Source organism: Lepisosteus platostomus, chromosome 23 (genome assembly GCF_059453375.1).
Source record: "Lepisosteus platostomus isolate fLepPlt1 chromosome 23, fLepPlt1.hap1, whole genome shotgun sequence".
NCBI lineage: Eukaryota > Metazoa > Chordata > Actinopteri > Semionotiformes > Lepisosteidae > Lepisosteus > Lepisosteus platostomus.
This window is the reverse complement of record NC_142633.1, coordinates 13742148-13769363: the sequence shown is the minus strand read 5'-3', so window position 1 is coordinate 13769363 and position 27216 is coordinate 13742148. Positions and strand designations below refer to the sequence as shown.

General features: G+C 37.5%; 1 protein-coding gene across 1 annotated transcript in view; it reads right to left on the bottom strand.

Annotated features, from left to right (window-relative positions):
• Positions 1–27216, bottom strand: part of plch2a (phospholipase C, eta 2a) — a 74913-nt gene that overhangs the window by 36258 nt on the left and 11439 nt on the right. The window contains exons 3-8 of the mRNA XM_088617548.1: positions 22004–22247; positions 19633–19762; positions 9434–9604; positions 2644–2737; positions 2150–2353; positions 1495–1615 (exon numbers count right to left, since the gene is read on the bottom strand). Of these exons, the coding sequence (XP_088473674.1) occupies positions 1495–1615; positions 2150–2353; positions 2644–2737; positions 9434–9604; positions 19633–19762; positions 22004–22247 (964 nt within the window). The remainder of the gene's footprint in view (positions 1–1494; positions 1616–2149; positions 2354–2643; positions 2738–9433; positions 9605–19632; positions 19763–22003; positions 22248–27216) is intronic.

Here is a 27216-nt window from a genome sequence, read left to right as displayed (position 1 = left end):
ATGTGTCCCAGGCAGGAATATGTGTTAACTATGTTAACAGAGCTCCATCTTCACTTAGACAGCACTGAGCAACTTGACAGACTCATTATGAAGTCACTGGGTACATAATGCTTTGAGGGGAGATGCTTAAACCCTCTTAATAAGACTACTATTAAGCAGGAAACCTGATGATTTCTTCACAGCTTTACTGTATATAGATTTGTTTGATTCATAAGATTATTTCTGACTCACCTAAAATTACTCTGTAAAAGACAGCAATGCGTTAAGAATATAATTTAGCCCTCAAAATTTGATCCACTCACATTATGCTGTATATCTTACTTTTCAAATCTGCAACTAGCCAAATTCAGTTTAAAAAGCTGAGCTAGAAAGCACTGTACCTGCTCAATCCCCAGTCATTCTAACACTACAATACTGTAGGTTGCAATCTGAAAAAATGCATGTAGTCTTGGTGCCTTATATTAAATGCATATTGGCATTTGTGTGAAAGATTTATTTTGCACTTGAGTTACTTTTATCCATAACAGCTACAAAAATAAAAATCAATATTGTTCTAACCAACATTTTCATAGATTCTGTACTTAGTTCTCTGAATGGATAATCCGTTTTCTTCCAGGAGTTTCACTCTAATGAAAATTTTCATTATTGAAAAATATAAGGTCTTCTGGAAACAAAAAATAAATCCCCAGAGAGCAAGACAAGCTAAAATTATATAAAGTAAAACAAAAAGCTCGTAGACCAAAAATCCCTAAAACCAAAAAGGTCATAGCTTGAATCACCAATGTCTTTCCTTCATCTAATTCACATAATAGAATACATTTTTCAAAGATGAATATCTTGAAAAACATTATTATATGGCAATATCCAGTTGGATACTGAGTGAAGTACTCCTTTCAAATAGGAATGTTACTGCTTTTCATGAGCAAGTCCACACATGAGAAGAAGTTTCAATTCAAGAGTTCTAGAAAAAATAACTGATTTTTAAAAACCGCAAACACTGGTACCGAGATGAGAGAGAGAGAGGTTTCCAGCAGCTCTTGACATGCAGGCAGTGTAAACAGAGTACAGACAGAGGATCAGGATCACTCAGGAAAGATACCGACCCAGGACCCATTCTTCAGGTGCTTGACCTACCCTGCTATTTCACTGCATAACTCTAGGGAAGGAAGATGAATCCATATAACCGAACTACAAAATGGCAGGCTACAGAAAGCTTCCAATAACACTGCTCATTAACTGTGAAAAGCAAATGCACTTGTTTGGGATGTGGGCATTACAGATTCAGTTCACTAGGGTACAAGACATAAAGCAATGTTAATCAAATTTCATCTACATATCTTATAAGGGAAACGGAACATTTCCAGAAATTAGGAAAATACATTTTTGTCTCTCCCTGTACTGTATGTATTATACTCAGGGAATAATATCCATATTACAAAATGGCTATGGCAGAATTCACACGGGTATTTAAAAGATGTCCAGAGACATACTCACGGGTTTTTTACAAAAGCATATTTGTTGATGGTTTCAATGACGTCTTTGAAAAGGATTTTTGAAGTTAAGGTGTAGCCATGGTGGACAATCGGTTCACCATCCTGGCCATCCCAACAGTCCACTTTAAGAAGAACAGGAGAAGAGTTTAAAATGCATTTACTCCTTGAAAGAAGAAAAAAATCTCTACATTACCAAAAAAAGTCACATTTTTAACATGCAGAACTAATCACAAGACAAATGCTCCTGAGGTAGACCTCAGTTCAAAGCATTCCTGAGCACTTTGTGACTTTCTGAAGACTTTCAAAAAGTAAAACAGTCCAGGGAAATGGGTACTTGTGAGGAACCCTTTCCAGGATGGGGCTGAAGGAAACTTGTCCTGAGGCCACTGCTCAATGAATTTCAATAAATACTGGAGGTTATACGAGTATGCTATTTTGAAGTTCCTCCTCCATTACAGTTGACGATTCTTAGGTCATGTGGAGGTTCCTGAATCCTTAGTGGAGAACATTCAGCCACACTGATCATGCCTTTTTGAAAAAGCACAATATCGGCACGCTTCCACATTCTGGAGAAACAAGTGTCCTGGGAAAAGAAATCCATGGAGGGAAATTTTGAGGTGGAGAAGAATTTTCACCCCAAAAAGATCTCGGCTCACCTTCCACACAGCGGCAGCCAGCCTGGAGGACCCAGGCGTACATGTCAACCCTCGACTGAGACATGAGCTGGTCTCCCATCAGGTACGTGTTGTGAGAGGAGGCAATGAAATAGTTGCACAGGGACTGGGTCATGTCCTGATTCACCTCGTAATGGTCTGGGTTGAAGATATCCCCAGCAGGGCTGCGCATATAGTTGGTAAACCCTGGAAAGGCAAAAAAAAAAGTAACAAACAAATCAATAAAAGCTGACATTAATCAATCAGTGCTGTCTAACTTGAGTGGAGTTATACTGTATTTCTAGGGATATACAGTAAGTGTGGCAGAATTGGCTTCTTCACTACTCAATCAGGAAAAGTAACTGGACTTTTACTACAGAGTGTAAAGTAAAATGGAATACAAATACGATGGTTAAGTTATCCCTCCAAGGCATATTATAACAAACTGATTAAACAGGAGCTGGATTTGGGAAGTTCTGGGAACTGCAGCTTCTTACCATCAATCCCCAGGACTCCTTGACTCTGGTTCTCAGGACAAGGTTCAAACTTGTTCACAATCTCCAGGCAGTGTTCTTTTGTTACACTGGTCATCTATGGAAAAGTTTAAAAAAAAAACACGTCAAAACTGAATATTCACACTTGCTAACCGCAATGTATTACATTAAAAAAAACAGAATTCTAACAGATAAGAATTAAAAAACACAAAAAACAGCACATAATAAAGCTAAGCTTGAGACTAAGTGTTCTCCCACACAATGTCTGCACTGCAATCTGATTTTCCACCCCAACAGCTGGCGTTTTTAAACAGCCGATTGGTCGATCAGATGCCTATCCTTGTCAATCAATGTCACATCTTTTAAGAGTCACATGGTGCCAGATGCTTAGCTTCACTCTCAATCTATTTTTTCACAATAGGTCAATCACTGGCATTGCTACGCCTAAAAGGGAACTTTGCTTAAGTAGCTTGGTGGGCTTATCTCTTCCACAACTGGCAGCAATACTTTTTGATCAGGCATGAAAAAAAACAAAGAAAGAATATATTTTAGTGCCTCCGCTGTTTACTTTCTGCAGCTCTAATTCTGGATTAAACTGTAACTTTAAAAATCAGTCCTACGTTAAATTTTTAACAGCAAGCAGATGACGATAAGCAAAAAAAACACAACCTTATTATGGTACGTGTATATTTTTAAAATATATACAGGTATAGCTCCTTTCCCCTTCAATGGCAGTTAGAGAAAAGGAAGGATTTCCAAGGATTTATTTTCAGATGATGTCACAGATGAAAAACTACTCAACAAATTACAAACCAAGTTGCAGATTGTGGCTTCGTTTTGTGAAGAAGCTTGAAGCCACTGGCAAAACAAAACCATCCACAAAATATCAGGTTTGTAATTTGCAACTGTCAGGTGTGGTCAATGTCTTGGGTCACGCTGAGCCAAAGTTTCATTTGGCTTTCCAAAGGAACACTAAACGGATTATATCCTTTCCTATTAGAATGCATGTAGTGAAATATGCTGCAGATTGTTTTTAATGCCATGCACATTACGGACCTTTATGTATAATTGTTTCATATTATACCAAAGGCAAAATTGTCATCTGGATTGTCTTGCACACTGTAGGATATTTTATTTAATTTGCATTTTGTAAAAATCAATGCTTTAGATTAAAAAAGAGAAAACACATACTTTAAAAGTAACAAGCTCTTAGGAAAGTTTTACAAAGGGCACAGCTGTTAATTGCTAATTTTGAAAAAGCAATGAAATAACCCTCAGAAATAACACATTTTGCATTAAGATGTTATAAAATAACCTCATTTGATAACCCTAACAAAACAGGGTTTAATGATGATAAAAGATATCCCAGCTAGTCCCTGACAAGTTTTAAATTGAATTTACTTATATTAACATTAAAGGGAATCTTAATTAGAAGCATAGTGTGCGATTCAGAAAGCCAACAAACAATATCCATGTGCCCCGTTTAACACAGTTATACAGAACCTTACAGGTAGGGTGACAGTAACAGTATTCCATTGAGTACAGAGAGCTTACAATTTACACAGCATACTGTATAACAACAATCAGAATAATTCAGAATCAGTTTCAAAGTCTGATTCTAACATGAAAAAGACAGGTGTAGTTTCCAGTGCCTAAAGTAATAAACCGTACCTTTTAATGGCAAGATATTATAATCAGTATTGGTCAAAGTGGTAAAATATCACTATATATAAAAGGTATTTTTAACTCCTTCAGTCTCTCTCTATTTTTTTTTTAATCTGAACATTTTAAAAAGTTCAAAATGTTCATTTGTCTTTTCTTTTCACTCCTCAATCATGTGGGATTGATTTAAAAAATCCATAATTGCAAATGAGAAAGCAGTTTTAAAATCTACTTTCAAAGTTTTCAAAGAGGAAGAAGGAAGTATCAAACAATGATGCTTCTCATTATTTTGGCTGGTCCTCAGAGCATGAAAACCACCACTAATGATCTTCCTTTTGTAACTTTGTTTTCTTCAAATGCTTGCCATCCTCTATAAAAGTTAACAAACGGCAGAACTAGAAACAGCCCACTGAATGCATTTTTAGCAATTTGGTAAACTAATGACCCATGTGCAGCCCAACAGGACTTTCATACTAACATTACAATATACAATTTTGTGTTTATAGAGGAATCACTAAAACTCGGCTATTTTGTTTACGCTGCCACAATAGCCTTTATATTGATGCAATGTGACAACGCTAATTGAAATGGTCTTTGAGGCTTAAGCAGTAGCACTTAGCCTTTGGTATAAAGCAATTCTTAAGTCTCAGGGAATCACTCCAGTGGTAAATCAGTGACAGGCCTGTAATACATCCTGTTTTATTATGCCCTAAAGAATCTAAACTAAATGGGAAATTCATCACCTTCTAGCCTCACTAGACAGTGGCAAATTTAAACAATGAGCATATTAGGTCATTTAATATGGCAGGAGTATTCTAAACGTTTCAATATGGGATGCGTGCATTATGATGTGATAAATGATCACATTTGGTTGTCAGGACACCAATACATTCTACCTATTGTTTTGGATTTTATCCTAAAATTAATGTAAAACATCTACCAATCTAAAAAGTGCTATGTGTAGCAATGTTGTAATGGCCCTATTCCTTGTACCACATTAAAAAGCTGCATGCATAAGCTTCCTTATAGTTGTGGCTCAGCAATTCTAAACCACATTAGGATAAAGAGCTTAGCTTCCTCTGGAATGTAAAGTTTTATTCTTTAAACCTTCTGATGTACACATATATATATAACTGGCAAGAGGAACATATTAAACACATTAAACATCACTGAATTGAGCCAAGCAGCTATGACAAGATAACACAATTGGGAAATTAAAACAATTAGGCAAACAAAAATAGTTATGTGAATACTGTATGTGCACATCTTACAAAGTGTATAAAAAGGCAAAGGTTTAAAATCCTTAATTTCAAGGAGAAATAAAAAACATTAACCAAGCCAATGGAATTATATTCACTATACCTTGAATTAACAGCCAGTGAGAACCGTGTCGAACAAAATTAAGATGAAATGTGCAGTGATATACCTGAAAATTCCCAGTGCAACAGAGGTAATTATAGTTTTAGTCACAGGCTGCCATGTGATGCAACTCCGATGTGCAGTCACCACAGAAACAGAGTCAAGGTGAGGGAAAAGAATTCTAACGAGCCACATGCACAAAATGGTGTACAAAACAGGGGCAGTGCGTTAGCTCTGCGGCTCAGGATCTGCGCCTTTAGCTGGAAGGTTATCGGTTCATATCCCGTGGCTGGCAGAGGAATCCTGAGCAAGGCCCTTAACCCCAGGTGCTCCAGGTTGGCTGACCCTGCACTCTGACCCCATGCTTCTCTACCTGTCTGTGCATCTCATGGAGAGCAAGTTGGGGTATGTGAAAAGACAAATTCCTAATACAAGAAATTGCATATGGCCGATAAATTGATCTTATCTTATCTAAATGACAGAAGCCTAAGTACTACTGCAATGTACCTCTTTCAATGACATTGGACTGAGCTGAGCTGCTCTGAAAAAGTGGCCTAAAGAATGGCTATATAAAGAACAAATGTACATCTTAAGAGTAACTTCTAAGCATGCTTGAAAATGCATACATATCCATATAGTACTGATACCTTCTAGAGTACTGTATGTCTAATAATGTGCACATACACATAAGATTACATATATTTTTATATTTGTACAAGGCTTCAATTAAAAACACAGGACATTTCAGACAAAATAATTTTTTCAGCTGTAAGCAGTGAAAGCAGTAAGCTTTTTGCTGTTAAAAAAGATGCGAAAATAGGTAGACTTTCCTACTCAATTGCACCCAAATGCACAGCTGTTTCTGTAAGACAAGGGAACTGTTTTGTGCCTCTATTTTTCAGCAAACCTCTCTCTAAGCCAAGACTCAAGAAGATATGCACATGAATGCTGTTAATCATAGGAGATGATACTGTTGGCTAAAAAGGGGGTTTCCTATCCTTCCAGTTTAGGATTTCAAATGCATGTTATTGAGAGAGGAATGACAGCCAGATCTAAAATTCTACAGGCAATAAGAGAGTGCATGCATCTTAATCCACCCTCAAGCTCCTTTCCTATCATTCTATTGGTGTTGCAGTCACTTTTCTTAACTGTTATCTTCTGCAGTACTGTAAGTGAAGTCTCAGGGAGACTGCATGTAAATGTTCTGTTAGAAAAGGGTGCCCCACCCTTCTCAGGTCTAAGAGATGACTAGCTTCTCTGGGATTCCTGTCCAAAAATGACATCTGAAGGATCTTCTGCATAGCTGTTTAAAACTAGCATAAACACCTTGACACGTATTTGTCAGTTTTTACACCTGTTAAAACACTTGTTACCTGACTAAGTTCCTGTCTCTCGCACTCAGAGTTAGAAAATATCAATACATAACCCACAACAACATTTGGGAATCAAAACCAGTATAACAAGGGGATTTTGATTTTACAGATTAGCGAAATTCTTTTCAAAATGTAAATTCAAGGTGGAGGGGATTTCAATCCAGTTTTCCCATAAGGGCTTTTAGAGTCTTCGAAATTTAATAACTTCCTTTGTATTACACAGTAAAACAAGTTATTTATAAGTCTTCAATAGTACCAGCCTTGCTACACTATGTGCAGAGTTTCAAGTTTCCTAGCAGGCCCAGAGGGTGTGATGTATCTCCAGTACTGCAATTGCCTGTCAGTCACAATGCTACACAGTGGCAGACAGAGAAAGCTACACCTGGTTTTTAGGATTCAGTGAGAGACTGGTCCCCACCTCATGGCTCCAATCTCCCTGAACCATGTCATCATCTTTATTTAAACTCTCATGTCCTTTTTTTATTATAACTCAAGACACTACTCTGGATAGTTCACCTTTCTGAAGACAGAAATAAGAGCAATTTTCTGTCTTAAGAGCAGGTGCTTTATTCCAAGTTACAAGAAGGTGTGCTTTATGAAAGGTTCTTTTGAGAGCTCTGCAACTCAGATTCTAGTTAAGACCCTTGACTGATCAGTTAAAGAAAATCAGTTTTGTAATACTTTACAAAATATAAATATAAATAGAATAATAAATAATTCTGAAATGAAGGGTTGAAGGGCGTCACCCATGAAATGTTAGCCACTGGAAGTTGTTTTAGGAGTTAAAATATACACACCAGAGGTCACAAGTGGAAACAACGTGGAAGTGCACTTAAATCTGAGAACAGAAGACATGTCTTTACCCAGTGGGTTGTAGGAGTATGGAACAAATAACCCAACAATCTTGTCCAAGCTGATTGTGAGAAGAAGCTGGATGAGATCCTCGGATAGATTAGATACCAACTACTGAAAGGGACAGATGGGCTGAATGTCCTCCACTTGTTTGTTCCTTTCTTATGCTCTAATATATTAGTATCTTCTGCAGGAGCTGGCAGCATTTGATGATAAGTATCACAATACATGACGTGATTACTAAGTGTGCCTGATACCCAGAAACAAAACTCACAGGAATTCTAGAGAGATGAACAGTGTTTAATTTAGGGGTAATAGCTTTTGAAAATTACCCTCAGCATCTTTTTAAACACTGATTACAGCAATATTCCTGTCACGTTTGTTTCTCTAGACACATCTGAGGTAAATATAAACATGTTGACTGAACGAAATTCAATATTTCAGTGTTAAACTCATGAAGTGGCAATTCAAACCAAACCAGATATGCTGATGCGGTTAAATACTGGCAGCGATGTGTGTGAGAAGTTTATTTTAATAAGGCTAAGCTTAAATAATGCAAATTCCCTTTACCTACACAGATTAAAGAAAACTATATGGACTGGCAGGGAAAACAAGATTTTTTCACATATCCACAGACTGCTTTTTCTAGTGGTTTCATAGACCCCAATCAGTAGTAATTTCAGATGACTGAATGTTAGTTCCAACAAACAAAGTATGGAAGACACCCCGATAGACATTATTGATATAGGCAATACAGTCTTATTTTAACCTTTATACATACATTGCTTTAAATGAATGACTTTTTGAAAGTTTCAAGCAGAAATTACAGCCATGAAATAATTAAGAGCTTTTTGTCTATGTAATAATGATAGCCTAAAATTTAAACCTGCCAATTCAAAATTACTCAGCAATTCAGCTTTCTCAATGTTTCTCCATATCAACCTGCTCATGTATGTTTATATACGTAAATAACATTTATAATATATATTAGAAATGTATGAAAAATAGGATTTATATATAAACAGATTATTTTGCAGTTTCGTGAAATGCAAAGCTCCAGGTTTATAACTAGGTGGGTTTTCAAAAGAAACGGCATTCCTCGCTTTCCATGGTCTTATTCTTTCAGATCAAGGCAGGGGAACCTGATCAACATGGACTTGAGCATATAATCATAATCTGATTTAGGATATGCCCCTAGCCAACTCTGTAGAAAAAGTCATCACATATTCTGCTCTTAAACTACAGAGCCACTCTGCCAAAGTCAACAAGGTAACAAAAGCCCTGCTAAGTAAACTACAAGAAGCTTTTTTAAATGCACACTCTAATATATAGTACATTGTAATGATGAATATGCTTAAACATGTCATTGTTAATAACAACACAACTTTTAACAAGAATTTTAAAGATTTTTAACAATCCTGAGAGAACTGTACTAGTAAAACACTATGTACTGGATGTCAATTGACAGTTTGTTTCTAACTCCTTCATTGTATAGAAACTTTCCTCCAGACTTGTGCCACAGCATTAGATCCTGTGGAAGTACTGACCTTTTGCTCAATCTCCAGGAAGCGGATCAGATCATCTGTGTCCAGGTGGTCCTTGTGGTTGCTGTAGGTGAGCATGAGCAGGTAGAGGTCCCTCCGTGTGGACATCATCTTGTAAAAAGCACAGAACTCCTCAAATCCCAGCGTGCCCTGGTTATCATCTGTATCTGCCTCCTAGAGAAAGTAATAATAATACTTAATATTAAATTCCTTACGTTTATATATCACTTTTCTGAACACTCCACTCAAAGTACTTTACAGGTAATTGTCACTCCCCTCTACCACCACCAATGTGCTGCCCCATCTGGATGATGCGATGGCAGCCATAGTGTGCCAGTACACTTACCACCCACCAGCTATCAGTGAGGAGGTGAACAGAATGATGAAGCTTCATTTAAATGAAGCTTCAGTGGGTTGCCAATTGTGAGTTAAAGGTTGACATAGCTGCTGGCAAAGTGGGAAAAGATGTAATGGACAACCTCAACAAATACAAAATGAAATGCAGGATATTTCCAGAACACTTTACACCTGCTAAACAGCTTGGACAAATCTAAGATGAACCTAAGATCTGAAAATGAAATAAAGGGTATCTGAATGCTTTAAAAAGAAAAAAAAGAAAGGCATGCTTTAAAAGTTTCCCTTACCAAAAAGGGTACTATTCTCATTTAGGATGGAAGGCCAAAAAAGTTAGGAAATTTGCTCAGAACTGGTTTTGCAAATTGGTGAATCTTTTACCAGGCTTGAAAAATCAGGGCCCATGCTCAGAAAGCACCCGAGACATTTCAGGAAGAGTATCTTCAAAGATGTTAGAAATTGGCGTGTGTTTTATTAATGAGGAACAAGTAGAGGATAATTCAATAATTGCAAAGCAGAAATAAAGAAGAAAAGTCATATTGGAAGAAGAAAAAAAGATGCCATAATATTATTTTGAACTTTAAGAAATGGATTAACCTCTACTTGCCCTTTTGTAGATTGGACCTTGACATACAGTAGCTCCCCACTCTTAACAGCTGTACTGGTAATTTAAATATGTCAGATTTTTACGAAACTCAGACGCATACTGTAGCAGGAGGTTCATCAGGAAGCTCAATATGTTATAACCATGAGTTACCCTAAGGATGTTCCCTTAACCTTTATAATGAGACAATGACAGAACTGATAAAAACATCATGACCTCAGTGTTGTTACACCTGTAGGATTAAGTATAAAAAGTAATGAAAATCAATTTATTTTCAGCACTTTCCTGACCTACTGATGCGATCACTGCCAGAGCAAATATTGCTCCAACTACTGCTATTTCCTGAGGCTGACAGTATCAAACTCACACCTTGTATTATAAATATTTGAAGAACACAGTTTGTTACATCAATCTACACTTTGCTTTCCCGGTTGAACAGTGTTTGACATTTTCAGTGTAATGCTCTGACAGGAATTGGTAGCTTTATCTATTGTGTTTTTGTGGCAAAAACAATGGTCTAATGGCTCCCTAGAGTACAGTATATGCAGTTCCTTTACTCAGGAAAGGTTACGCAAACATCACATCAAACGAGGATGTGTAAACTTTGACATTCAGTACATTCAACTTATTTCTCTAAAAATATCAGAATAGACCCTCAAATAAACTTATCTAGGCTTCCATAAAGTTCTAAACTGAATACAAAAAAATAAAAATGTTTGATTGCAATCTGTTGTAATCTGGACAGACTGAAAGCAAGAGTTAAGAGCTTATGTCCTGATTAACCCTTTAAAAGTCAACAGATCCATAGCAAGATCATATTTGAAACCCTGGAGAACACTGCTGCTTTTTGAGATCAATGTTCTTGTATAGGAAAACAAATACAAGGATAAAATGGCTGCAATAAAAAAGCACTGTATTGCTTTTCAGTATTGCACAGTACACAATGTTTGTGTAACCTTAGCACGATCACAAAGTTATTTTCCCTGCTCTTTGGAAAAAACGCCGTGGGACACAAACATTTGCCAGAAATAGAAACCAAATCTACTATCACCTGATGGATGGAAACTAAAGGAGAAATGTGCACCTGATCTCTATAGTAACAGCTCAGACTCAACACCTGAGAAATTTACACACTGGCCAGAGACCCCTGAAACCATTCACAGTTACAAATCCGCCGTGTGATAAGACTCACCCATACAGTATTCCTTTCAACTTAATGATGACAGCAGATCTCTGCCTGCACACATTAAATTAATTTGCTGCAATGTACTGTATCTTCATTACTTTCTTGAGATCCAGATGCACTGAAGAGATGACACATTAGTAGCAGCCAGAAAACCCTCTGAACCAGTGGAAAACGGATTTTGAAACTGACTAAACCCCACTCCATTGCGGACTAACATGGAAAATTTTTGATATTATACAGAATTCATTGTAAATTTAACTTTTATTTGTGACTGACAAAGTGCTGCAACTTAAAAAAAGAAACCTGCTCTGTAATTTCAGGAACACAAAACGCTATGAAGGGGATCACCCCTGTGGCCTAGTCAATGAAGAACTCATTTTCTTACCACTTGTGATTTTCTTTGTTCCCCAATATTGACACCGACCTACGTCTAGAACAAACGGGCAACACATGAAACGTGCTCATAAAGCGATTGAAAATGATTGAAAACTATTTGGATATACAGTAGAAGGATGGATTCAACTGTTGTAATTCAGTTTTCTCTTATTCTAATATATTCAGCAAGGCAAAATTGTCATCCGATGAGCAACCCCAACTAAGAAACCCCTGGTTGAATTCTGTACATTGACACGGTGCAACAGAACTGATGTGTTTTTGGAATATAATGCAATCCATTTCCTGACAGAGAAAAAGGAAAGGCAGATTTATCCATACACTGTCTGACATTTTTATAGCTTTCTAAATAATTAAAATATTAAATCATAAAAAATAAAACTGCTTTTAGGCCTTCAAAATGCATAGCCACAGTTAAGGAAACTATTCCTGCATTTTTGTCATCATTTAAAACCAGGATAAAGATTACAAGCTTGATAATGTGGCTATTAAACTTATAAATATTAGAAAACGGAGAGCTTTGAACGCTAAAAAGAACACTGCAACTCTACATTGTAGATCTATACTTCATATCTTCGTTCCCGTCAAATCACAACTGCCAGAAATCATTTGGAGGTTCTGACTTTAATTATGACTGCTACAGCACAGACCACAAATAACCCACAAATTGCTCAGTGAACTGGAAGGAAGTGGCTTTGCTGTATAATGCTACATCACTCATCCAGAACTGTGAGACTGAAAACAATCAGAAACATTCCTGAACTCAGAATGCTTGACACTTTGAAATGGGGCTTTGGTAATATACTGAATGCTATTTACCTGGTGAAAAGTTACAGGTGATGGTGGGATATTCAGTTTAGGGAAGACACTAACTTTACAGATCACTAACCCACAACAGTATTCCTTAATGTGCTAGGAGTTACTGACACAAAATGCATTTCTCTCCCATTTACGAGTTTCAAAGATTCAGGCGATACCATGGTAAAACAGAAGGCTGTTCATCATGCCTGACGCATCTAGAGGTCACTCGGGACATTTAAAATGTTCTGCCTCAAGAAAGACAAAAATCTGATGGAGCAGAAATTCAGATTCTCACCACAATAAAACTTAGAAACTGGAAGACAATAATAGAGAGAAAAGGTTTAAATGACTAGACAATGCAAAACTACTGTATACAAGTAGATTTTAAGTCCATTTCGAAAAGTAGGAATGAATAAAAAAAAACATTCTGGCTGTGGAGCCTTCTTCAGTTCACTCTTGAAAGAAATGTATTATTATAAGGCTTCAGAGTGCAAGGCATATTCTTATTATTGATAGAATATTTTGTCTTCCCTTTGAAGTGCAATATTTACCTCAGTTTATTCTTACCTCTTTTAGCTACTGTAATACTACTGTTAGTATTACATACAACTGAAGATTAAATGACTTTGAAGATCAGTGAAGATGAAATGTCACTGCAATCCACATGATAACAGATTTCAGCACAAACCTGGTTATGGTCAAAATTAAGTGTTGTTATAGGAGGCCAAAAGGCCTTTGCAAGGCTCATATCAGACATTGTTTCGATCCATACATTTCACTAAACAGGCCTTGTTTTTCTGGGGGGGAGGAAGGGGGAGGCCATTACAGGCAATCTTAAAATTCCATTCATTGTAAAATTGAAACAAAATGGTGGAAGCAAGTAAATTACAAGCAATAGGAATTGGTTTTGTGTGTCATGAAGATGGAAATTGGTAAAGGTGAGTTTGTGCAGTACTGTGAATTGGAGGAAGTCTCTGCTAAGAGGACAGTGATGAAGCTAAGGTTCTTTAAAGGAGAAATTAAGAGCATTGAGAGGCTTACGAAGCTAAAGCCCCCAAGCCCAAGGCCCCCAAACGATTCGACACAAAAACATCCTGGACTTCACTCACTGAGACAGGACTGAGCAACAGTGGAAGCAGTGGCTTCTGTGGACTGTATTACCAAAGGATTATTACAACTGGAGCAAAGTGCTTACCGTGTATTAAAAGTACGGCCATCTGGAACAAATTAGACCATATGTGCTCCCACATTAATTCTGAGCAAACTTAATGACAAGCAGCCAGTGGTGTTTAAAGACACAAGCTACAGAGGCAAGGGAAAACAGAGAGATGACACCTGTCTGGGGGAGAAGATGGGAGAAGCAAAGCACAGCACATATTGTGATATCTGACAAACTTCAAAGGCCCCTCTGCTCCTCCTGTTTCTCAGCAAAATGCATGAGCAGGCACTAGCCAGCAGTCATGCAGAAAACTGTCTAAAGGTATTTCATACTGCTAAGAATGGACTTGACAAGCCTTCCTCTACTTTAGTCATCTATTTTTTTTAATAAATAAGAATTGGAAAAAAATATTCATGCACATAAAAATATAATTTTAAAATTCATATTAAAATAATTAAAACATTTACAAGATAATTTACAAGTGTCTTTTCCTAAGGGGTTTTCCAGATTTTCAGCTTTTTGTTCCCCTTGCAAATCTAGCAGCATGCCATCCCATCAAAATGGGATGGAATGCCCAGCTCAACCTTACAAAAGCCCTGAATGTTTCGGTCACTTGTTTCTGCAACAGTCACTTCTACCCAAGTGCTGCTTGAAAGACAGTTTTCCCTTTCTTTGAGAATGTTTTTAATATTGAACATCAGTGCTCTGAAATGATACTCAAGCCTTGCTGTTGAATTGAAAGCAAAACAAACCCAAGCTGAGGAAAACTGTGCAGAGCAGATCGTGTGCATTATGCTGCGAACACTGATTCTGACAGACCCCCTGTAGTGAGGAATTTAATAGGGGACCAAGCAAAAAAAAAAAGAGAAAGTCTCAGTTTATTGTTTCATCCAAGTCAAATTAACATCCCAGAACATCTCTCCCCTGAGGTCACGCCAAAGCTGCACACAATATGATTATATTCAATTTACTTTGTATTAGGATGTGTGCAGAGGAGTACTGTTGCAATATTTAGCAGTGACGAATTACTGTATTTTTTTACTGTAAGTAGAAGAAGGGCACAGGAGTAAGGCACAATACACTCCATTTAGGGAAATACTGTAGGTATTATTTCTGCCCTAAAACACAGCCATGCCATCAAAAACTGTCTATATTTTGTTGGAATCCGAACCCTAACCCTAGCTAAGGGTTTGGCTAGGTTAGGGTTAGGGCTCAGGGATTTGTCAAACACCTTTCACAATCTTACACTCAACTGATAGGAAAATTTGCTTCTCTGAATCAAGGTAAAAGTCTGAAAAGACAAAACAACCTTGCCAAAACCAAACAAATGTATCAAGAATGGTCAAATTAATTTTTGTCAGGTATTCTATCATTGGAAATTTTGTGTTGAATGGAGTGCTGAATGAGTATGGGTTCAGGCTTAAGTGGTGTGAGAGTCAGAAACACCTAAAACATGTTGGTTTTATTTGTTAATATGCCTGTGCAGTCAATGCCGATTGTGAAGTGAAGTCAGTTTCTGTCAAACTATTGCTTGTAGAGCAATTTAGACAACATTCTCTTTTGGGGAAAAGCACTGTATACAGTATAGTCATATACAGTATGTGAGAAAAAAATGATTAGAAAACATTGAAAGAACTGTTTTCATGCATTATTCTGCAAAGTGCGAAGGGAAAGCAAATACAGCAGGCTCCATCTGAAATACCCGATTACAGTGCATAATACAAGGTATTATTGCTGTATTGAATTATACTGAACATTCGATTATAAATATTTCTTCGCAGCCTGTTCTTCAAGAAAACACCACACGCTAAACAATCTTCAAAGACGGAATGAACGGATGAAAAGAAAAGCTTATTTTGACATCTTTTCCGCATTAGCTGAACACTACTTTGTGACGTTCTTTCTTACAAGTACAGTATTCTGTTATCTTGCCACAGGCTGTGGGTCTCTGCTCTCGGCCACTGGTCAGGGTGCCAGCCTGCAAAAGCAACACCTGTGTGAAGACTTTTCGGCAGCAGCGGGAGCAGTACGACTCATTGCTGGGAAGGCTTGGGAGGTTGGAGACACTCCTAAAGATGCAGAAGCTGGAGACAGTATGTTCCGCCAGTCAAACGCTAGACCTTCATCTCCAGAAACGTTCCTCTCCCCACTCAGCAGGTTGCTGCATCTGGCGGAATGTGTATCTCCACAGAGCCCTCTGCCCCTTGCACACGGGCCCAGGACACTCCATCCTGGCCTCTCTGCTCACCTCCACCCAGGAATTGGCTGGTGCCGTCCCCGCTGTCTATCTCCCCTCAGGAAGCACCATCTACACAGCAGAATTCACAGATGCCACTGCAACATACAGTTCTCAACTACAAAGATTACTCAACTACTGTACACTGCTGAAAGAGAGATAATAAAATCAGTATTCCTCTCCCTGCTCTTTTCTCTATACTATAACTTGAGCTGAGCTTAACAAACATGCAACAAAAGCACCACATATTAAACTTTCAAAAGCCTTTAGTTTGAATTCCTTGGGAGAAACCCACAAATTGTGAGAAACTACTAAAGTGGCAGCCGAGCTACAGTGCAGCATTTCCAGATCTTTCTTACATCTCTGAAACCTTCTAGCAGCTCTTTTCTCTGCTTTAACCACCCATCCTCCTTCATGCTACACTGTCAACCCCAATCAGAAGAAGAGTTTGCTAACGGCTGCCCACAGTCTTTACTGAACAGCACAACTCCTCAAGCACAGCAGCCACTGGGATCTCATACAGAAGCGATTAATAAACCTCAATTATACGCTGCATGCAGTTTGACGAATGACAAGATAGAAAGGTAAATGTAAAGTTCTTATCAACCTACACACACATTTGAGCAATGAATGCTCTTGTGAAAACCATGGCTGGAAAACAGCATGTTCGTTTCAGAAATCATTGTGGGATCTTTATTAGATTACCACTGAAGTGTCAAAGAGTCTGCATGCATCAAGCACTAGTAGCTTCCTTTACAGCATTTTATAAAATTGTTTTAAAGCTGTGTTGTCCTTTCCCAGGACTTAGACATTTGGGTTCTGGTTCTTTTTTTGCAATATTTAAATAAAAAAATCCAATCATACTTTCAGATCTGTCTGTCTTTCCTTTTAGAGAGTGAAAATGGGTGGGTTGATGTTCAGCTACATAGGATTTCAAGTTAAAATCCCTGATATAATGCTAAGCGCTTGTTTGAGACTTGGTGTCTTCAGTGGGGAAAGGGGGAGAGTTAACAAGAGTGAAAGATTATTTGTGAGGTAAGGGTCTGCACATGATAGGTTTGAGCCTGAGATGTGTCACTGGCTCCCTCCAGCTCAACTGGCAGAGTGGAATTAGAACTTGGATTAGTCAGGCAGGGCAGACTTGGAGGTTGCAGTGTGTAAAAAGATGAATGGCTTGATGGGTGGGTCAGAAGTGCTTGTCTGCACTTCCTCATTCTTCCTTTGTGGGTACAGGAATTGAGCTGAGATGCAGCCATTCTAATTTTCTATCTACAAACTGTATAAAAGTTTAATTCTGAAATTCAAGGTCATTTTCCATTTTATAATCTCTAATTTGGAATTACCAAGTATCAATATAGGGATTCTCATGCTAGCACAGAAATCCTATGGACTGTGCATGCCTTGATCTGAAACTGAGCCCATTTAGCAAGTCCAAATTTGGCAACTATAGAGTTAATGGACTAGAGGATTAATCTGGCACCAACAGATATAATGCAAGGTCACAGGTGCCCAACCAGGTACTAGGGGTCTCAGATATACAGCAATCTGGTTTACCTAAGACAGTTGAAAAGATTTTTGCCTTCACATTTGACTGACCCTATAACACACCATTTTTGACTGTCACGTTCTCTCTAGGAATGAATTTGTTTTCTTCTCTTATTACAGAACATTGCTCCAGTGGATTGTGGATTTTACTGCACAAATGTCAGGGTTTAGACTAAAGATGTTCAATGCATCCTTCATCAGCCAATTGTTTGTATTTAGTCTTCAGTGTAAAGCCATTCTGCCAATGTCCAGCCTTGTGATTGATAAGAGGAAAACACAGAGAAACTGTAATGCCCGACTAATGCCTATAAACCAATAATTTCAAAATACCACCCTTTATCTGTAACATTTTGCATTTTTGCATCTACGATATTATATTGGATCACATCTGTAAAATGCTAGAGCTCACATACTCAGCTCAAAATTAATTTAGGCTGTCTGTGTACTCAAGAATGTTGTCGTCTCTCTGCAATCTCCTCTGTCTCATTCTGTTTGTTTATCTAAAAGGCATTTCCAAATCAGGACAGCATTTGGTTCTTCAATGGGTCTCAGATGGATTCATTTGCCCAGAACATTTTGTGTATCTACACTCTTAGCAAATCAAGTTCTGGACAAGAAAATAAGGGAGCTTGTTTTTAATCTAATGCTATCAAAGCACTTAAAATGCTAGGTTTGATTTGAAGCATTTTTCTGAAAAACACCCAGTGGTCACAGGTGATTTTATATACTAGTTCAGGAGCTATTACGCTCAGAGTTTCATTTATTAACTTGCTTGCTCAAGTCACAGCTGGGGTTAGACTTTCAGGAGAAGATACTGAGTCTACAAACAACACTTTTACTTTTCTTTGGAGGTGCACTGAGCTGCAACACTGAAGACACGTCTTCACTTTTATTCCAGGCCATGTATTTTTAATGCATTTTGGCGTTTACTGCTCTTAGAGAAATGAACATTCAATGTATTACTGGGGCTCTCCAATAGTCAAACTTAAAAATTCCCTTTTTACCCAGCATTGCTTGGCCTGCTGGAGTTTGACAGTACAGAGGCAAGAATCAGACGGGAATTCATAAAGAAGTATAGCTATAAATAACCAGATCAGAAGCAAACACCACAGCACATCGTTCTTTGCTAAGTGTAGCGCTAGTCTTCTGATGCACATAAAATCGTATTTAAGACCCAGAATTTGGTCTTGAATGGCTCTTATTAAGGCCTGCTGTCTGAAAAATCTTAGCATCCACACGTGAATTAAACACATCCTGCTCAACTTTAACAAGCAACTCCTGTCTCTAACAACCCTCCAATAACAATGTTTTCAGCCTACTAGATGGGAAAAATGATTTATTCTCTTGCCTTCATCAACTTTGATTGTTGGTATAATATATTTATAAATACTGCTACTGCTTGTCTGTTGCAATCATTTATAGGTTTACAGGTCTTTACAGGTCTGTTGCTCTTCAGCTCACTGCAGCTCAAAACACTCCTTCATCCTCACACAAGCTACATTTACAAGTACAAACAGAATGCAGGGTAAAATACTGTTGTAAGTAAACAATGTACTGCAGAACAACACCACCGGAATACACTGCAACACTAATATCAAATTTGATATACAGGTTCTGTAGAAGTGTAATAACAGCCATCCCCTTTGCAACAAAAGTTAATTAACCTGGAGTCTGCACCACTATTTGCTGGGATGAGTCAAATATATTACTGACAAACAGGTATACTCTCATGTAAAAGCACAGAAGTAATAATGCTCTTCTAAGGAATTATACCACTATTCTTGTCTAACACTGTTTATTGGTGGAGTTATTGCAAGCTTGCTGTGAACAAACTAAAACATGTCACAATAGAAGGTTTAATGACCTTGTTTTCAAAAGAACTATCACATTTTACAGATTAGCAAGAAATTTATGTTTCCCTTACCTTAAACATCTGCTTTACTTTCTGTCTGGGAAGGTTGACGTTCAGCTTGTGAATGAGTTGCAGAACTTCACTTATGCTTAAACTGCCATCACCGTTTTTATCTGCTTCAGTGAATGTCTGCTTCAGCCACGTTGCATTAAAAGTTAAGGATAACTCACATAAAGGCCCACGGTGAAACTTCAAATCCTATATATGCTGTAACACATCCCTAAATGGTCTAAGAAATTAAGCTATAATTGATATTGGGACATGTCCTAACCTTTGTATCCCCCCACCCCTTGGTGGTTATGCCCATTTTCATGAAACCTTGTTCTCCGTGTGAAATTCATCTGTAAAAGAGGCCTCATGCTGTAGGAAGAACAGTTTTACAGTTTGCTGAAGATAGTAAGGAGCACATTAGAAGTAATTGGATGAAAAATGAATAATAGGCCTTGCATACCAAATGAGATGTTAGCTGGGAGCACAGACGTGTTTATACAGAAAATGAAAGTCTAAGTTAAATTAACTTCAGACCTCAGGCATGAGTTAATGTGCATCCTGATAGAATTCCTCTACTGTCAAGAATGAAAATTACTGAAAGGAGCGACTCTAAAAAGTGACACACTGACACAATTGACCAAGGAAGGTGGGCTAAAAATCTGATCAAATTAATCTCTTGGAGCATTTAGCAGAGATGCCTTTCCGGTTTAAAGTAATTAAAAACTTCAACTTATTCAATACTGCCTCGAAGGCAGCAATAAATAACACCTAAAATATAAAACCTGGTTTCTTAAAACAAAGGCTCTGTTAAGCAGGCTACAGAACAGATGGTAAAGGAATTCAGAAGCCTAACAGTCAGGACCTCCAGGCTGAATTTAAATAAAAGTAATGTTTGAATTAAAGCATGCAGCAAGAGGCTTACACCCAATGCTTCTCTATAGTTCTCTCTGGGCTGTGAACAATAATATCAATCTTACAGCTAGCCAACAATGGAATAACAAATCCAACTGGAAACAATTTAATTTAGGAAGCGTCTGAGCTTTGCCACACATTTTGAAAGGTACAGTAAAACATAACTTGATACTTGCAGAAGAATGCTGGCTCTTAGAAAGTGAACTGTAATAATAAACATGGATTAATTAATGCTGTTTAAGTGGAATATTTTCTTGATCAATGCATATTATCTACAAAATTATTAAAAACCTCCCTTTTGTGGTATTAAAAAATATTAAATAACATATTAAATAAAAATACTATGAAACAAAACAGACAAACCTTACAAAGCCATAAAGAGCAAAGTAGAGAAATTAATTCTACTATTAATATTCTACAAATCTATTTCTACTTAATGAAATAATGTGTTTCATGCCCTTTGACAAAACTATCATGCCCTGCAGAAGACAATGAAGCTCTGGGCTTTCCTATGATAATACATTTTCTATGATGTAAATTTTCAGAAAGCTGCTCTTTATTCATAAGTACTGACCCAATGGAAATGAGAGCAACTGTGTTTTGCCCATAAGGGTCATGGTGAAGTCTGAAATCCTGCAGGCAGTTGGAATATTTATGCCTGCCACTGTACGAGGACTATGAAATATACATTCGTCTGACAATTCAAAATGTAACTCAGAGATCTTTGCTTCCGTATCTCAGTGAACCTCTGATCTCAAAGGAACTAGCTTCTCAGAGTAGAGCTTGCCTCTAACTCCCTTCCTCTTCAATCCTGACAACCTTTCATCTCCTTTGCCTTCTTCAGATACGAGGCATCTGTGCCTTCCACAGCTGCCAGTCAGCCCCTTATACCATCATCTCTCTCTGTACATAATTGCTCTTGATTACCCTGCTCAATGAAGGAGTCAGTTCAGTGCCGCTTGAGAAACGAAGGAAAAAAAAAGCCAAATGATAATCAAGTCTTTGTAAAATCGTCAAAAACCTACCCCACACAAAATGAAGTCTCAAAGCATTGTTCATTGGAGCAGTAGCACTTAATATGAGAAGTTCCAAACATCCACTGACTTCACATTTCAAAACAAAGTGCTTCTTAATCTTGTACTTTAGCCTAGATCAATCCCCTGGTACAGCTTCTACTGTTAATTCATGAAATACTTAATTCAAGACTGATAAGTTCATTCTTTTTCTGAAGTACAGACCTTTGTCAAGGCACAATGTTTCTTTTTCTACATTTTTGCTGGTCTAGTTCAGACAAGAGCTTTATTCAAAGACCTTGACACTTCAAGACTCTAGGACCTGCTTAGAAATGTATTTTTTTCCTAAAACGGCAGATGCTATATTTATCCTTGCATCCCTGCAGACTCTCTGAAGAAATGATGAAAATCACAGCCATGTGCCTGCCTGCCTAAACCTTTGACAGCTGCAGCAAAAGAAAGGATATTGGTCACGTGTCCGCTGTCTCTTTGCCAGGCTGTCCTCATCACTGATGCCAGCCAGGAGGTATTTAAGGCCGGTAATCCAGGTCCGTGCCTCCTCAGCATTCGTAGACACCAGGTCAAGAGATTCCATGTGGTCCCCATAGTAAATACTGAAACAGCAGTTTGGATCAAAACTGCCATCCGCGTAGCGCTGAAAGATTTCAGACTGTTTCCCTTCACACACCTCCCGCATTGAATCTATGGAAACTGAGGGCAGAAAGAAAAGAAGAAGAGGCAAAATGAGCAGGTATGTAACAGCAGATATAACATTCAGTTCAGCAGAGGTCACAACACTGGCCTCATAATGTTATTTTGATTACACCAGGGAAGCTAAAAGATGCCATGCATTTTGGATATTTTGGCATTCTGTATGGGAGGATTAGTATAGTTTTGTAAGCATGATTCTTTGTAGTAAATCACATGATAGCATGCATTTTTGCCTTGATCTTTCAGCAATCATTTGACCATAAAACAATAATGGTATTAACCAAATTATACAGTAGGTGGCTATTTTTTTTCCAGCACTTAATTTATCAGCTTTTGAGCCCATTAGACTCAATGGAAACCCATGAAAGAAGACCAGGTTACAGTCAATTAATTGTTAATGAATTTTCTTTCCCCACCACATGTGAACTCAGATTAGCAAGATCCCCTCTTGAGCTTTCAAGCTAAGAATGATGGGCTCTCTTTTTTCGTTAGCCTCTATTAAATTCAAGTAAGAATACGTTAAGTGAGAGAAGAAACACAAGCCATTGCTTTATTTTTTCCTAATAAATTCAGTTTTAATGTTTTGACTATTCTATAAAAAGAGGGGGGAAATAAACCAATTTCATATATTCTGTCACGTAGATGGAGGATGACTAACCATTCTAGTAGTCTGCACATTGTCACTGCTGGGGTCGTCGGGATTATTTTACTTAAAAGTAATATACAGTTTGATAATTGTAATTTAAAATGAAATGAATCATTTCATGGGAAATAAACAGGTTAACCAGATATGTCATTCAAGAGGAGCAGGAGCAGGCTCGAGTGATGTTTGGGCTTTTGGACTGTGGGCTGGAGAATAGCGAGATCTAATCCCAGGGAAGAGATCTCGAGCAAAATAGTTCACTCAAACTGCTCTATAAAATAATAATAACAATTAATAATTGCTTACACTTATATAGCGCTTTTCTGGACACTCCACTCAAAGCGCTTTACAGGTAATGGGGACTCCCCTCCACCACCACCAACGTGCAGCCCCACCTGGATGATGCGACGGCAGCCATAGTGTGCCAGAACGCTCACCACACATCAGCTCTCAGTGGGGAGGAGAGCAGAGTAATGTAGCCAATTCATAGAGGGGGATTATTAGGAGGCCATGATTGATAAAGGCCAATTGGAAATTTGGCCAGGACACTGGGGTTACACCCCTACTCTTTTCGAGAAACGCCCTGGGATTTTTAATGACCACAGAGAGTCAAAAATGGTGTGTTATAGGGTCAGTCAAATGTGAAGGCAAAAATCTTTTCAACTGTCTTAGGTAAACCAGATTGCTGTATATCTGAGACCCCTAGTACCTGGTTGGGCACCTGTGACCTTGCAGTATAGTGTCCCCGTCACTACACTGGGGCATTAGGACCCACATGGACCGCAGGGTGAGCGCCCCCTGCTGGCCCCACTAACACCTCTTCCAGCAGCAACCTTAGTTTTTCCCCGGAGGTCTCCATCCAGGTACTGACCAGGCTCACACCTGCTTAGCTTCAGTGGGTTGCCAGTTGTGAGTTACAGGTGATATGGCTGTATATAGCCCTATGAATAGCCCCCATAGCCCTTCTCTATGAATGGACAATCTACAGATCTACACTGTTAATGAGAATTTGTTCTAAATTGACACAGCAGATTGAATAATACATTAAAGCATTAATTAAAAAACACAAATATACAGGAGAAACCAAATATTTGGTCTATGTATTAGGCAGCAGATGCCTCAATGCAATCATTTTAAAATTTGCACAGAAAGCAGGATTATAAATATCAAGTCATGATGCAGACACCTTAAAGAAATCAAACCAGTTTTTAAGATTTTAAGATTTAAGATTTAAGGCACTAATTAATACCTATTCTGAGAGCACATGGGCAATTAACTTCAAGATTAAATCTGCTGATTATCACGCATGAGGGTACAAAACAAAATGAAGGACATTTAGGATGTTTTCACACATTTCAGCTAAATGTTGCTGTTCAAATAGAAAAGGAAAACAGTGGCACCAGATATAGCCAGGTAGCAGTAGAACTTTTCAGACCTCTGAAAGTATACCTCTATCAACATGAAAAAAAAATCTAATGTTGTTTAATTATGTTGTTGCCACTAGCAGAGAGTTGGGTACGTGTTCTGCTGTGCAGAAGCCTATGGTACCTCAGTGAATTGCTCCAGCATCCCACATACACATAAGCAATCTTTGAAAACAATAACAGAGAAATCTGAACTTAATACACATGATTAAATGGTGACAGTCACTTATAATCTTGTAGCATTTTAAGATTTTATTGCAGCTGTAATTAAAAACTGAACAAAATGACTGAAATCTACCTCACTAAGGAGAGGGATATCTATTAAAACTTTTTTTAATATAAGGAAATTTGAATAAAAATTACCACCGGGATTCCCAAATGGTATTAAGCATCTTTTCGAAACAAAAATGTAATCAGCATATTTAACACGTTACAGGTAAACACAGTTAATCTCAGACAACACAATATGCTTGTATTGAATTCAACTATAGGTCAAGGCATTACACACTACAGTGACAAATACCATAAGGACACTGCAAGATCGCAGTTGACAGTCACCATTTACTTCACCAATTTCCTTATGGCCATTTTATAAAGATTACTTTTATACACAATAGTCAAAATCACTAAAGTGTAATTTCAACATTTCTATCCATCAGCAGCTATATCACCTTGAAATGCACAGTACACTGTATAACTTAATATTGTCCTTGACTACCTGCACAACCTCTCAGAGAAAGTGTGGATTCCATATTGGCCTAAACAATCTTCAGCTCATGGAAGACAAACATCCTCAACCATGAAGTATAACCAATGAGTGAATTTTTAAAGCCTCTTTAAAGAAAAAATGTGTTCACTTGTCAAGAGAGCCACTTGATTACAGAGCTCTACTGCAGTTTTATTTCTTAAAATGATCTTCTGTGAAGGTGTTAATCCATTACAATTATGCAATAGATTGCATTCTACCCATTCAATTCTGTATGTTACAGCATCTTCCCAAGTACTGCTCAGACGGACACTAATGCTAGGTTCAATCCAAGGCTGAGCATAAGGGAGAAGTGAAAAGAGGAGACTGTGCTGTGACTCCATTATGAACATTCAATGACCTTGAATCTCTGCCCCCGACTGACGAAACCAGTTAATCCCAGATCAGTCATTTTCATTTATCTTCAAAATACTCAGAATCCTTCCAGTTTAGTCTGGTTTACAATTTCTGTTTTTTTTTCTAGAGATTGTACTAGAAGTATTGAAGTATCCAAATGTCTAATTTGTTGAATTTTCCAGATGTTTACCAAAACAATGGTGTCGCATAAGTCCAAAAACCTCTTCAGTAACTGATATCAGAAGATTTCAAAGTTTTAGGAAGTCAAAATCATAATTAAGACTTTTTAAAAGTGTTCACTTTCAGTGATGTGCACTACACAAGATTTTAATTGAATTGTTGCTATTCCTCATAAAAACAGCAGGCCCAATATTTAAAAAAATGATTTTTACTATACACAACGGTGTTCTTAAGTACTAGGGTAAATTAGAAACTAGTATCACAAGATAAAATGGAATAAAGCATGAATTGATGAATTCTAAAGCATTTTAGAATTTTTTTTGATAGTGAAACATGCCTTTTGGGAGTGTAGACATCTTTTGGGAGGTTAGACACATTGATTACTGAAATGACTTTCAAGGCAAACTTTACTACTTAACCCTAATGAACAGTGTCCTTAATTTTAATGTCAACTAAATAGTTGACATTATAGTATTTTTTTGTATGTGGGAGGTGTTACATTTTATCAGATTTTTCATTTAATTAAAAAGGATGCCTCTAATTTATCCTCAAAGCCTATATTCTAAGAATGTTTTTTTAGTTTTAAGTGATACATGTCTTTGCAGTTTTACCCGATTAGTTATTGACAATCTACCATACGTTTATTGAACCTTTCTTACAAATAATCTAAGGCCTCAAACACTCACAGACTATCCACACAGTTGTGGTACAATGGCAGAGATAGCTGCACAACATAGTTCTTTTTGCAACAAACATCAAGTTACTAATTCATGTTAGAATTAGCACACAGTGTGTGTATCATATCTGCACTATAGGAAATACAGTAGGTGCTCTGTGAGTCGTTTAAGAGTTTCATTTGATGAGAAAGATCAAAATATGCATGCTAAATTTTATCCAGAGCTTTAGATACTACTAAGGCATTCCTATTAACCATTTGGTCAGAAGTCAACCCAAATGTTTCACTCTTCCATCGCAGTAGTTCAGATCATCACTGCTGCATTTCACAGTAATCACTAAAGGAAAAACTGTATCTTTGCTGGTTTTACAAAAAAAGGACATAGCTGTGCTTCACGGAGATAATCCACCACTGATAACCAAAATCGATTTTGCTCTTCAAAATGAAAAATAAAAACACAGCATCAATATCTTTAGCACACAAACCTCAAGATTGGCCTACATTCATTTGTTTGTTTAGCGATAGAGTGTATTCACTCTGTTAATGAAAAGTGTTTATAACAAGCAAAGCAAGTGCAATTTATAAATATAGTTTTCTGAGCTAACTGCCGTGTTTGCACTCATTTGGCTTAAATTAGTACTAAGAGAAGAAATAATTCTTAGAATCTAAGTATCGGAAGGAAAATACATTTGTATTCATATTTTTATTGATTGCTTACATATTCCAATTTTTTTCAACTTTTGCAGCTCCTTACAAAACAGCATCTACTAAGGATGATAATGATGATTAAAGTAAAATCATCATCATTAGTAATTATTTTTTCCCAGCAGGTATATCACCCTGCAACCCCACAACTGGCAACCTAATGAAGCTCAGCAGGTGTGAGCTTGGCCAGGACCTGGATGGGAGACCTCCTGGGAAAAACTACTGGAAAAGGTGTTGGT